This window comes from Lycorma delicatula, chromosome 5 (genome assembly GCF_047948215.1).
Source record: "Lycorma delicatula isolate Av1 chromosome 5, ASM4794821v1, whole genome shotgun sequence".
Classification (NCBI taxonomy): Eukaryota; Metazoa; Arthropoda; class Insecta; order Hemiptera; family Fulgoridae; genus Lycorma; species Lycorma delicatula.
In genome coordinates, this window is record NC_134459.1 from 29,211,172 (window position 1) to 29,226,531 (window position 15,360).

General features: G+C 33.8%; 1 protein-coding gene across 1 annotated transcript in view; it reads right to left on the reverse strand.

Annotated features, from left to right (window-relative positions):
- LOC142324840 (nephrin-like) overlaps positions 1 to 15,360 on the reverse strand; it is a gene marked incomplete at its 5' end in the record, with an annotated part of 931,197 nt that overhangs the window by 117,335 nt on the left and 798,502 nt on the right. Inside the window, one exon of the mRNA XM_075365877.1 lies at positions 5,569 to 5,713. Coding sequence (XP_075221992.1) covers positions 5,569 to 5,713 — 145 coding nt within the window. The remainder of the gene's footprint in view (positions 1 to 5,568; positions 5,714 to 15,360) is intronic.

The window sequence follows — 15,360 nt, forward strand, 5'->3', positions numbered from 1 at the left end:
AACCAACAGGGTGGGTAAACCAACCCGGTCTCCTCTATCTACTGATAATTAATTAACAATCAAAAATGTCAGTAAAGTTTTTAGATTTTAATTTGAGAGATTTCTATTTAGGAATTTATTTTAAAACCGTTTAGATTAGTAATTATTTTTTTGTCGTTTATCATTTTTGACTGGATTTATTCTGAGGTTAAATGGTTGGAATTACAAGGTTATTCTAAATAGCAGTTACACATGTTCACTTTCTTCTGATAAAGTCGATTATCCGACCAAAACCCATCTCACTAAGACTATAATCATTATTACATCATCACGACTAACTCTATTAGACTTGGACCTATAAAAATTTACCAATCGATGGTCTGGAATTACACAGAAAGAAAATTCCATGAAATCATCTGAAATTAAAAGAAAATTTTGTTTAATTACATTTCTATACTATCGATTTATTTTTTATCTTTTTTCATTTTTAATCTAATGTTTGGAAGCAAATAACCCGTTCATATTTCATTTTCACCTCTCTTTATTTCTAAATTTTATTTTTTGGTTTTTCTATAGTAAACTGTTTTTAGTTTTTTCATGAATTTATAATAATATATTAATATAATATAATTCTTTTTTTTTTAAAAAAGATTCCACTGTATTTATAATTTATTTTTCGTAAACTTTAAAATTGTATATAATATTTTACAATTAATGTAGTTTGATTGATGTTAGAATTATTTAACTCTTTACAGATGTATTACCATAAAAAAAATAAATAAAAAAAAATATATATATAAACCTCACATTTTTAAATGTTCATTTCGAAAGGATTAAAGAAAACAAAGTTAGTTTATACCTTACTAATTTGTTCTTTTTTCATGGTAAATAAAGATGCGGTTCACAAAAAAAGAATACGTTTTAGAGATTTTTAGAGAGTGTGGTAATTTTTTTAGCTTTTATAAAATATTTTTTTGTAAATTAAAAAGTAGTATAACATTTTATAGAAAAAAATTCTTATTTCATCGATATATATATATATATATATACATAGAATTTCCCACGAGGAAACCGACATACTTCACAGGTGTATTCCTCTCATTAGCAATGAAAAAAGGTTCACAAAGATAGTTCCCTAAACGCTTCGTTAGCGAGTTATGGCTAGCGAAAGATTTTGCCTGGAATTCAGCTCTCCCGGTGAAATGAGGTCGTGCTAAAATTTTTAGGACGTTAATTGAGGGGCGAAAATAATGATTTCTTATGGTTTTTGACCTGAAAAATTGAATACAATAGGTTTAAGAACTGTATCTCCAGTAGTTTTCATGATATACGAAATAAACTGAAAAATATGTTGTCTAAAAACCGTTTTTTTTCTGCAATACAATAACTTTGTTTAATAATTAATAAATGCGTAAATTTTGAAGAATAGTCACAGGCGGTCAACTGAAAATCCAAATGCAATAAAAAGAGTCAAACTTTCAAATCTGGTTTCCGGTAAATGTATAGTGTGACAATCAGTTAATTGGACCATTTATTTTTCAAAATAGCCTTTTGGTAATGTGTACAAAGATTTTTTACAAAATCAATTGGCAGTTCTGCTAGAAGATGCACCTCATAAAAAAAGGAATGTTATTCCAACATGACGATGAAAGGTCCAACATGACCTCATTATTCACAAGACGTTAGACAGGATTTAAACTTAAGTTTTTCGGGGAGTGGATTGGTCGAGGTGGGCCAATTACTTGGCCTCCTAGGTTCCCCGATTTAAATCCCCAGGAGGTCATTTAAAGGAATATGTTCACGTTCACGCAGAAAAAGTTAATTCTCAGGAATTATTAAACCGTATTTTGAACGCTTTTATTATTACAAAAACTTTCTTTGATGTTATACGTCGAGCTAGATTTTGCATAAACTCTCAGGTCATTTACCTGACAGTATCATACCTTTACAGTATCTGTAAGGTATGAGAATTAAATTTAAAAAAATAAAATAAAATTAAATACAATAATTTTTTGTGTAATTTTATTTGTCTTTTGTTCTGTTTCTTTTTCACTAAAATTTGATTTTTTAAACGTTTATTTGATTTTTATTGGACATCGATATTTTGTTCAAGTTTTGTTAATAAACTTTACACATTTATTAGTCATATAACAAAATTATTGTATTACAAACCTAAAAAACTGTTTTTAGACCGGATATCATGAAAATTACTGAAGGTACAATTCTGTAACCTATTTTATTCGATTTAAAAACCATAAAAAGTCCCTAATTTCACCACTCAATTAATCCTAAAAATTTCAGTACGACCTCATTTTACCGGGGGAGGTGAATTCTGGGCGAAATCTTTCACTAGCTGTAACTTCGCTAACAAAGCGTTTCCGGACCTATGTTTATGTCAACTTTTTTCATTATTTTGATGAGAGGAATACACGACTTAGCATATTTCACGTGCAAATTGTGTGGATATTTTTCTAAACAGCTGCACAGAAACATTAGCACAGGCAGAAACGGTTTAAATATAATGAATCATAATCTAAAGTATCTGAAAATTCATTTATTTTAAATCTGGAAAATATTTTATAGATAATAATGCAAAATATAATGAAACATTTTTGAAAGCTGGTGATTTAAGTTACGTCACGTAAACAGGAGAAAAAAAAGAAAAGTTAAAGAACAATTAGGTTTAAACGGAACGGGAGAAGGGCTTAACAAACAGTAACTCACCGTCTGACCACGTTATCAGTGTACATACGAGGCCAATTACATACAGCCAATTTACACACAGTATTCAAAGCGGGGCGGCCTTCGTACTACAGAAATACAAAGTAAAAGCAAATATGTATACCTTTGTGTATCTTTCGATTGGCTTGTTAAATAGGTCAAGCATCGAAAAATAAAACAAAAATTACTCTATTAAATCTTTAAGTAATTTTCTCCTTTTTTTTTTGTTAACACATAAAACAGTAACAATCTGTAAAACAATAAAGTGTTTTATTAATTATTAATGCACATAAAAAAAAACTTTTTTTAAATAAATATTTTTATTTTTTAATACGATTAGTGAATTATTCATTACGTTTACAATCTAAAATTTCAGAAAAAATGTAACAAATATTAACAATGACGTATATTCCGTTTCTAGTTTGAGCCAGCTAGTGCTGCGCTCTAGTTGCTATTAGCGCTGGCCTGCGAGTTAGTTTTATATATACATTCGAGTGAAGAATCCCGTCTGGCGCAATCATGTATTTCTTGGTATAATGTGACTAGTCTTATTTGGTATTGTACAAAATAAATTCAACCGTCATAGAAGAATATGGTTTCATTTCACTTCATTTTCAATCGACTATCAATACAGCCCATCCTAGGTCTAACGACTTAATATTGCGTTTGTGGTCCTCCGGCGAGGATTTTGTGTTAACAACGTATTCAATTTCTTGATTACCGTGTTATTTTTACACTATTACCCAAAAAGGAGTGTAATATATTTAGGATGTATGTATGGTCCACCGTACGTATATCTGTTTCAACGTAGCAGCTCAATGGTTGAACCGATTTAGATGAATGATCCCGCGTTGGAATTGGAATCCTTGGAAACCTTGGACAACGGTAGCAGCTCAGGTGTTATCTGTAGTACAGTATACGTACGCGCTGGTACAAGCGTCACTCCTCCTATGGTGGGAGAACTGCCGCGCAGTTCTCCCACCATAGCGACGCTGCGGCCCCACCACTCTCAGGCTCCAATAAAAGAGCATGCACGAGAGTGAATTTTTAATTCATCTTCGACCACCACCTAGAGAAGAAGAAGAAGAAGAAGATGGAAGAAGACAGAAGAAGTTCCTTGGCCGCCTCAATGTGGGACCTCCATGCGGATGCCAACATCCACGCCGGAGTAGCAGTCCTGGCCGGTCCGCCGAGGGGCCGCTGGACACGGACTCTGTAACACCTTCCCGTTCCAGCTCGCCGGGCTTCAATCGTCCTAGCCGGCGGACTCTGCAGCAGTAGCCGGCCCAGCGTGGGATCGCTCGGGGGGACCCGCCTCGGCCGCATCGGCGAAAGACGACCGACTCCGACCCGACATATCGGGGCCCTGAGGGACACCACTGTCACACGGTAGTGGGGACCCAACTGCCGCTGAGGGTAAGTCCGGTCTGATTTCAATGGATAAGCCGCAACTCCCCGACAACAGTCAAGTCGACTTCACTGGAGACCAGCTTCCGGACCCAACAGTTCTTCTCAGAGCGGACAATTACGGCTCTTTTCAGGGCTACCAGAAGGTTAAAAATTACAACAAGCCGTCAAAGCCAATCGAGGACAACTACAGCTCTTCTCAGGGTTACTACAAGGTTATAAAGTGCCACGTACCGTCAGCCATTCGGCGAAAACATATAGACCTAATCTCTTTGTGGTCTTTTGTGCACTCCCGTACGATATTCCTCTCTGCTATGATAATTTACGCAAACTTTTCCTTGCGTTCAAGTAATGGAAGTAAATGCTTTTCCTGAGACTGTTCAAGTAATGCATGTAGTGCGCGGTAAAATGATCGCACTGTATAATGAGATGGAAAAGGAGTGATGCCACAGTCCGAGCGGATAGTTACACATTTATATTAACTAATCTTCCATTCTCGACTCAAAATTACGAAACAGATAATTACGAAACAGCAACTCATTATTTATAGATGCATTTATTTTTCACAAATACTAATAGAATGTTTAAGAAACTTTCCTAAGCATTGCTTTTATAATATATTTACAAACTTTTATTTGTAATTAATATTACTTCTATAGTAATTGATTAGATTTCTTTTTTTTTAAATTAATTCATTAATTTACAAACAGAGAGAGAGAGAGATTGAGAGAGAGAGAGTAATAATTAAACCGTAATAATTAAAGATTGATTCAATTTACTACTCTTTCTAGTTCCCTTTAGTGTATATGAGTGTGTAGAATAACATTTAAGGGGTGCTTGCGTGTGTAAAATAAGCGAAATAGCATTTTCTTAATAACCTAAATGATTATTGTTGTAATAATGCACATCAAACTGTAAAATCACATTTACCTTAATGATACAGAGCGGGTGGGATAGGTACGAGTACGGGACAAGTGTACTTCTTTATTTCCAATGAAGTATGAAGTAATATGAGAATGCTAGCTTCCAAGTGCTTACGGACAAGAAAGTTTCTTTCTTTCCTTTCCATTTTGTTTGCACGAGACTTACAATATTCTTGTTTCACTCGTCCCCACAACTCGTTATATCTTCTCATTAGCCGCACCTTTTGTTTCTTTCTACAGGCCCTTTCTTCTTATTCTTTGTCCTCTGTAAGCTTCATTTGCCATGTTTTCTGCTTATCCTTTTCAAATTCTAACCACATCTAACAGGATAGTTTTCAAAATAATTTTTTTTAATTATTTTCTTATGTTCTTCAATAAAAATTAAATAAACACTTTCAAAATTATACACGTTTTATAATATACGTATTTTTTTTTTAAATAGTGGGATCTCGTAAATAAAAAGTAAATTTTAATCTAAAAAACAAAAATTTTAGTGTTTTAAAATAATTGAATAAACTTTTAATTTAAAAAAACTTACACATAACGTTTAGTTTCCAAAAATCTTCCTCAACACCAGCGTTGACTCGAGGATTTTCTGCTCGGCATGTTAATGTCTTCTCATGATCTTGTAGAGTGGGCGTAAATTTAAGTATGCTAATAGTCACGTTATCATCTTGAGATACCTGAAATTATAAAATTATACGTTGATATTACAATCTTGAAATAAAAAAACTTACAAAAGTAATTAATAGATTATAAAATAGTTTTTTGTTGATAAAAATATATAAAGTAAAAAGTTAATATACATTAGAACGAAAGAATGATACACTTTAAGTAAGTTTTCATTGGATTAAGAATATTTTTCCAGTACAAATCAAAATAAAAATAAATTTTATTTAAATTTGGCAAATATCACTTAAGTTATTATTTACATCAATGGCAATTATTAAACCTTAAATATCAAGTGAAGTTTTATAGTATTCGGGAGAAATAGCATATCTAATTAGTATAAATTTTAAGGATTGCTCACAAATCCAATTTTAGGGGAAATTGGACCTCCAATCTGGAATCAAATTGCAAACTGAAAATATAAATAGATTAAACTAAATAATGACAATTTTTTTTTTAAATTTACGGTGATTGAATGAAAACACTAAAAATACTATTGCATAGAAACTGATAAGTATGATTTAAAAAAATGTTTCTAACATAAATTTTTTTTTTAATATTTCAGTTTTTTAGCTTTTTAATCATTTTCCAAGTTTATATTTTAATTTACGGCAAAATATTATAAAAATAAATAGTAGGAGTACTCTATTTTGAAGTGTTTATTTATTTATTGCCAACACAACAAAATACATTAAAATATAAAATACTAATTAACGAAATGCATTAAAAATAGTTTATTCTTTAATATAGATACTATATTTTTATTAAATATTTATTTTAATTTACCCCTTTGTTTTTTTGTCAAAACATGTAATCTTTAATTACTACTAAACTTGTAGTTAATTACTATAATTTTGTTTTGGCCATAAACAAAGGATAGCATTTTCAACATGTATTTTTTTATTATATCGACTTACAGGTCTGATCTGATACTATTTATAGTGTTACAAATTATTTATAGTAAATGTATAATACATTGCAAATAGTGGCCTCACACCAAGAAACATATTGTTTTGAGGTAGGAGTATTTGCTAAATTTTATTTAACTATATTTAACTGTTGTACAGTTTTTTAAGAGATACTATAGACCACTTATGAAATTAGACGTGACAAGTTTTAAAAAGCCGTCATTTTAGATAGGGTTGTGATGTTTATAACAAGATATTTATTTTTTAACGTTTTTAAAAATAGTGGAATAATCCTATTCTTTCAATTTAAAATATATTAGTTACTCCTATATGGGGGCGCCTAATCGCTTAAGGTATAAACAAAATAGTTGCCTTATACTAAAAAAATAGAAAATTTTGAGATAAAAGTATTTCTTAAATATAGTTTAAGTAAAAGTTGAAAAGTTATTTAAGGATTGGAATACTTTACGAAAACTGTATACCATCTAATCGTCATTCACTGGATATAAAAAAGTTTGAAATGTTTCTTAGAAATTTAAAATTTTATAAAATCAATATTTAAGATGTATTTATAAATATAATTTGTAAATACTTTTTTAATTACTTCGTTAATATATTTCCAGTTATTTCTATTGAAACATTTCTAATCTTCAGTTTAAATTTAATTTAAAATACATCACGGTATTATAAATATATAATTAATTCGGGCTGTAATATCTGTAGCTTATCACCGAGTAGCTTCAACGGTACGTGGCATCTTAAAACCTTATGGTAGCCCTGTAAAGGGGTGTTTGAGGTTTTTGGAGTATTGGTCCTCAAAAAAGGTTGTTTGTGTGTTTTGCGAGGAAGCCCTGAGAAGGGTCTGTTCGGACCGGAAGCTGGTCTCCGGCGATGTCGGCTAGAATGTAGTCGGGAAGTTGCGGCTCGTCCGTTGGAATTGGACCAAGCTTCCCCTGAGCGGCAGTTGGATCTCCACGTGGCTCCCTGAGCTCCGCAGTGTCGGGTTGGCATCGGTCGCCTTCTACCGGCGCGGCCGAGGCGATTCTCCCCGAGCGATCTCACGCCGGCCAAAGCTGGGGCGGGAAGGTAGCGTCCACGCCCAGCAGCTATCTCGGTGGACCGGCCAGGCCTACGCTCCGGTACGGATGCTGGCATCCGCCGGGAAATTCCATGTTGGGCCGGCCAAGGAACTTCTTACATCTTCTTCTTCTTTTTCTTCTCCTCCAGGCGGTGGTCTGAAATCAATAAGCTTTTGCTGTGCTGGTAGCGGTCTTTTATGTGCTCATGGGAGTGGTGGGGCTGCTGTGGCAGGATGTGTTGCGCGATCAGTTGGATTGGTGGGGAATGGTGCGTGCGCAGGCGGGTAGGTATACTGTACACCCGCTGGCATCTGAACGGCTAGCGTCACGCTCGCCAATATGACGCTCGACATGAATGTGGTAACAACCCATAAAGTAACTTGTACTGACTGATTCATCAACGCCCAATAAAAACTACCAAAGATAAATTAATGAAAATTTGTATACCGTTCTTTTACCGGTGTAAGTGCATACTAAGGAATGATTTTTTGAAATTCCGAGTTTAAAGGGTTAAAGTGGAGTAACAATGAAACTTACTATTTTTGTTTTAATTTCTCTGTAACAAATGAAGATATGAACTTGATTTTTGGTGAATGTAATCTTCATGTGAGTATCTAAAAACTAATTTTCATATTTTTCGAAATTCGACCAAGAAAGGGGTGAAGAAAGGTAAAACATTTTGAAGAATGATTGTAAGTTTCCCCAATTCCGATTATATTAAATAAGGTATTTCCTAGGTTCGAACTTGAAAATATTCTTTAAATAAATACCTAAATAGTATTTTCAAGTTTTTTTGAATTTCGATTTTTTAAGGGGTGCGACGATGTACGCGCGGTGGCTCAACCAACACAGCCACTGTCACTGCTACTATTAATGCGATGTGAATGGCTGCGCCACCCTCTGATTACATGATTAAATAACATAAAATTAAATAAACGCGACGGAAAACGCAAGCGCGGGAATCGTGACTATATATCGTACCAGTCGGTCAGGGCTAGAGCTTCGCTCTCCCTTCCCATCTAGCCTCGATTCCCCACTGTGTTTATTATTCTCATACTTGCGAGAATAATGCTGATAAATATCAATTAAGCCTGTTCAATTTTTAAAACTTATCAGCGTGTTGTATTTTCTTCAGAGCAACAGTTTGGAAGAAAATTTTATTTCAGTTACTGCAAATAGTCTCCATATTTTATTTGACCAACGGTTTAGTCGTAGTAAAGTTGAATATCTCCAACGAATATAATCCGAGTGTTACCTTAAGCCATTAAAACGGCCATCTTGAAACGTAAGACATTTCGTAACGGGAATAATCCTATGTTGTTTCCAGCTATAATTATGCACATGCAAAATTTCAGTTTAATCGTTTTGAGTATTTTTTAGATGAAAGAGCAACAGACACACAGACGCCATTGGATTTTTATGTTTATAATAAATAAATTACGTAAGGAATCAGTATTGATAAAAGAAAAATAACTGACTGAGTTTTTACATGGAATGTTCAAGGAAGATCATGTAATAGCCAAGATTAGAAAAAAATTAATAATAAAAAACTGTTTCAAATTTATATAAATTTAAAAAAAGTAATTAAACACTTTTTATAGTAAAATAAAATATAAAAATAACAGATACTGATATGAGTACACAATATCAATTTTTAAGACGCTAATTGAAATTATTTTAGTACTTGTTACTTGTAACAAGTACTAAAATAAAAGTAGCAGAAGTAACACAAATAAAATTACTATAAATTCACTTAAAAAAAAAAATTACATAAAACTACAGAATGACATAATGACCTTGATTTTAAATAAACTATGGGTTGGTAATTTATTTAAATGGGATACCTTTCAAAATAAGCTCCTTTAAGTAATAGTACCTTTCAAAATAAACTCCTTTCTTGAACGCTTTAGAATTAAGCTGTACTACCGTTATCTGTTGTCTTTCTTTTTTTCGTTTTCCTGTTTAGCCTCCGGTAACTACCGTTTAGATAATACTTCAGAGGATGAATGAGGATGATATGTATGACTGTGAGTGAAGTGTAGTCTTGTACATTCTCAGTTGGACCATATCTGAGATGTGTGGTTAATTGAAACCCAACCACCAAAGAACACCGGTATCCACGATCTAGTATTCAAGTCCGTGTAAAAATAGCTGGCTTTACTAGGACTTGAACTTTGGAACTCTCGACTTCCAAATCTGCTGATTTGGGAAAACGCGTTCACCACTAGACAAACCCGTTGGGTCCGTTATCTGTTGTCTGGTTTGGAAGAATTGACTATTGATATATTCAGGAATAAGAAACTTTTTTTAAAAGTAAATGTAAAGACAATGTGAACAAGAACATTTGCAAACACAACTCCATGGAGAAAAATTAATGTTTAAAAATTAAAGACAAGGAAGCGGCCTTCCTTGTCGCTGGGACGCTACCTGTTGGGTTGCTAGCGCAGATGAGATGTGAAATATACGCAGGAAGAGATAGGCAGGCTGCATTTGATGTTCTATTGGAGAGATGGCAGGCACGATGAAACACCGCTACGACGGACCCTTGAACTCGACGATTGATTCTGGAAGTGGGCCCTTGGATCACCAGGAGGTTTGGCGAGCTCAACTACGAACTGGGGCAATTTTTGAAGGGCCATGGCTGTTTCCGGCAGTATTTGTTTCGCTACAGAAGAGCGGACGACAGCTTGTGCCCATATTGCGGGGAGTTGGATGATGATGATATAAAGCATGTGGTGTTCCACTGCCAAAGATAGAAAGACGTGAGGAGGGACTAAGCTCAGTTCGGTTTCTTGACGCCTGAGAACATCATTTCGAGGATTCTAGAGGGGATGAGCGGACATAGAACTCATCTTCCGCCTTGTGGACAAATTTATCCGTCGCAAGGCGTCGGAGGAGTAGGTTGGTGGACCGCTAGTACGCGGAGCCGGCGGCAGTCCGCACTTGCGGGTTGCCGTTCATTCGGTCATGAAGCGTGCGGGACTCCCTAACGTCTGCTCTTACTCGGTTCTTCTGCAGGCTCATTACTGTGTACCGTGATGACAGCAGCATGGCCCGGGTAATACCTTCATGGCGGATACCGGGGCATGTTGTTTCAGCGGGAGGTTTTTTTTAGTAAGTCCCCGCTTAGTGAGTTTTTTTGCGGGAAACCTCACACACCCAGTAGTACGGGCTGCTGGGCGTCTGACACCAGATTTTTCCTCCTTCCATGGAAAGAAAAAAAAAAATCGATGTTCCAGATTTATATTTAAGGTTAACAAACGTTTTTGTTACTGAAAACTAACTTTATGAAAAAATTTTAGATACAATATTATATCTCAGACGGATATATATCACGATGAAAAAACATATAATAATAAAAATATAATGAAAGATTTTTCGTTTTATTTAAATTTAGTCCCTTCAACTTGAAACAATACGGTCTTATTTTGTAAATAAGATTAATCATTCTACTATAATTAAACCTGAAACAGGATTTCCAAAAAATTTATACTAGGAATAACAGAAATATTTATATTTAAAATAAAGGCTTATTTTAAGATTTAATAATAAATTGTTTAAGTTATACATAACTTACTTCAAATTTGATTTTAATATTTTGTTTTAGTTCTAGGTATCACCATTTGTAAGTTCCCTATTACCTTCCTTTCCTTTCAAGAAAGAAGAAAGAGGGAACGAGCCCAGCAGCCATTAGCCCAGCAGTCACAAGCCCAGCAGCCGCCTGCCCAGCAGCCACCTACCCAGCAGTCACCTGCCTAGCAGCCACTGACAGCACAGAAGAACGAAGAAACCTGCACTTTCCCCCGTTCAGCCCTTCGGGGCTTCGGGAATTACAAGGTTAATGGTATGTAACTTCGGTTACTACCAATTCTTGGAAAGTGCAGGCCAAAGAAGAACGAAGAGGTCTTCGGAAGAAGAAGAAGGAAGACCAACCACTCGCCTCAACATCACGGACTGGAGTCCGGAACAGAGCCCAGCAGAGATGCGTCCTGAAGGGCAGCCATACCAGAAGCGGATGAAGAGCTTCTACACAACCTCTCCTATTTCAAAACTTACAATAAGACAAAATAACCCAGCAATTGCGACTCCTCCGGAAAAGGGGACGCATTGCTCCCTCCTTATAGCTAGTGCCCCGTTGTGGCGTATTCCTGCTAGCCTATTAAAGAGTTAGCACCGAAAGGACTTCAGTGGACGGTCTGAAGGGGAATTACGTCGGAAGGACAGGCTTTATAAGCCTAGCCTTCCGCGGTCGGCCCATGAAATGGGTTCGATAACAATGGTTTAACAACGGATTGGAATGCAATTAAATCCGTCTTAAATTCACTAAAATAATAATAGACAAAACTTGAAAAATTAGATCCGAGACTAAAAAATAACCTTTAAAAAAAAAAAACAAGCCCGATTAGAATGATCCAGCAGCAAGGGACTCTGTCGGTTCTGCGATAAAGTAGGGAGTAATAGACTCCTGCCAACTTAGCATTCCATTCCATTCCATTTTAGTTCTAATAACGTAGTAAATGATATATAATTTTCAAACTACTTTTAACGCATTATTACAAAATTCTATAACGTTACAATTTTTCGTACTATCAAAAGCTTTGATTTACCGAAATGAGGAGATTAAATAATTTTAACGCACACCACAATTAATACACTACTGAGACAAATTTAAATTGTTTGACGTTTATTTTTTTAATGATTATGTCTGCAGCCAATCGGGAATTACAGGAAAAAATTATACATTTGCCTGTTAAATGCTACAACTGTGACACCAATAATAACGTAACACGGAGTAGATATTTTTCACAATTAACACGTATCCCATACCAGACTTATGAAAAAGTGAAGCACGAAGTGAATTTCCGTTTCATTTTTCTCTAAGTCGGATATACCTTTACATATCGGCATGCTATGATCATCGAAAGAAGATGATATTTAAGCCTTACAAATTACACATTTTATGTTCATTAAAACAGTTAGCTGTAAAGTAAACATCATTACTTTCGAAGAAAGTAATCCGAGTGCTTTATATAGTAAGTCATAGCCGTAAGATAAAGCAGCAGATAAAGTAAAACAATGAATTAATGTTTCCATTTTTTTTTGTGGAGAATTGTGCATTATATCTTCTAATTCAAGTCAGCAGACGAAAAATATGGCCTGTCATTCCAAACACATTTTTCTTCCTTGACGTAATCAGTTAAATTTTAGAAATTACCTGATATTTGTAGAAATAATTTACTGTTAACGGGAATTAGAATAATAAAATTTACCCAATTGTTTAACCCGCTATTTACTTAAGTGACTATTTATTGCAAAAGTTTACTATAAGGATTAACAAAATTTCTAATCTTCATGTTTTAAAAGATGACATAAAAGATTAAAATTTGTACAAATAAAGAAAGAAAAATCCCCCAAGTAACTGATATAACATTCCAGCGTATTTATAGAAAAAATAAAGCTAGAATGAAGTAAATATTTATTAAAAATATTAAGAATATATAATATTAAAAAAACACATTTCAAAGGAAATTTTTAATTAAAATATTAATAATACTATTTTGAGCAAAAACTGTTTTATTCAAAAGCACGATAATATTAAAATGTTTGCATTTATAAAATAAATAAATGAACGCAGTTACAAAAATAATAATAATAATAAAAAACAATTATTATTTAGACACTGAAAAAAAAAATTGAAAAAGAGAATATATTAGAATTTTTGTTTTTATTTGATTTAATTAATTTTTCAAAATATCATGGTTATATTTTTATGTGTTCTGCCCGCAGTGGGTGTGGTGCAAATTTCATATATATATATATATATATATATATATATAAACTAAAGTAAGATAGTTTAAACTGTCTTTACTATAATTCCCATGAGTAAACACTTTATTTCAGGGAATAACTTTATATTAAAACCACAGTTTTTTAGAATATTAAACCACAGTTAATATTAATATTAACTGGTATTCCTTACATGACTAAAAATCATAAATCGATACCTTAATGGTATAAAACGGTATCTTACAAATGTGTAAGATACCGTTCAGGTCTGAATAAAAAAGGTAAGAGACCACTGTCACTTTACCGGCAAGTATTCTGTTACTGTAAATACCCGTATTTACAGTATGGTTATTTTCTTTGATTATGTAACTTAGAGGAGCTAAAGTAAAATTTAAAATAAATTAAGAAACACCAAAAAGTACACTCTTATTTTCTTACACCCATTGTGTGTATTCGTTTACAGATCTATTAACATGACGAATTTCGGAAAAAACAAACATCTTCAGATCTTTCACTTATTGAAATAAATTTAATTCTTAAAATCATATTACAAATAAATAAATATTAATTAATTATTGCTCGCTGCATAATGTAACATGATATAAATAGGACATTCGCTTATAAGTCATCAAATAAACACACTAACCAGTTTACTGAATTTGTTGTTTACGTTTGAATAGATCTAAAGCTTTGACGTGTAGCGAATTGAACTGAAAATGGAATTATCTATGTTCATAAATGATTGATAAACATCAAAATGTTCGACAGCATTCATGTATCAGCCTTTATTACAAAGCTAAATAAGGTTTTAGATTTACCTTAAAATCAATATACCTATTTATTTAAATCTAAGTGGTGCTCGTAAACAGAATTTATTTTACTTAACATATAAAATCAACCTACTATTTTCGTAGTAAATTACTAGACATCTTTATATTAGTTTTAGATACATACTATTAGAAACATTAGATTTACACCAGTTTGATTTTTACAAAAGCAATCGTTGCATAATTCTTTGTAAAATCTGATTTTCTATTTTACATTAGTAAATAAATAAATATTTTATTCTGATTGGTAGATACTAATACATTATATAGCTCACATTAGGAATAGGTAGATATGCTATTCTAAAAATAAAGAAAGGGACTTAAATATTTGTCTGGATACATCAAGGGAAACTGAGTTAAACCTTGATCAGGCCAGCAACACAGAGTAGTAGATAATACGTGAGGGTTCAAGTAAAGTTCAAGGTCATCGACGTCACAGACTGGTAAAGAGATGTTGCCTCCGAGCATATGACGTCAGAAATGGGATGTGTTTCGAGGCCGTCGATCTATCTAGGTGCAGAGTCTGTGTCTGGTGGAAGCACAATTCAAGGCCATGTGACTTCACAGGTATGTTGAATCGAGGCGGTCGATCAGTCTTGGTGTAGAGACCGGATCCGTCGGTAGCACAGTTCAAGGTCGTATGACGTCAGGGTTGGTAAGTTGATGTAACCTCCAACTCTGACGTAAGAGGTGTGTTGGATCGTCGTACATGCTGACTTTGAGTGCATACTTTAGTATGCACTCAAAGTCGACACCATCCGTACTATCTACCATTGACCAAGAATTACACACATTTCACACAGAAACACCAACTCCTGAGCTATGGTCTGTTCTTTGTGTCTCACGACCCTGTTAACGACGAGATAAAGCAGGTGTTACCCCAAATACAGTTGTTAGACAGAGGTCCAGACCCTGCTCAACAATCTGTACGGCAAATAGCCGATATAACGTAAAAACAAACTAAAATAAATCGAAAAAAAGGTATTTATACCTGAAGACGAGTCTAGATATAATGAAGCCAATAACTGCAAAATGTTTAAGATACCGTTCAGTTCAGAAC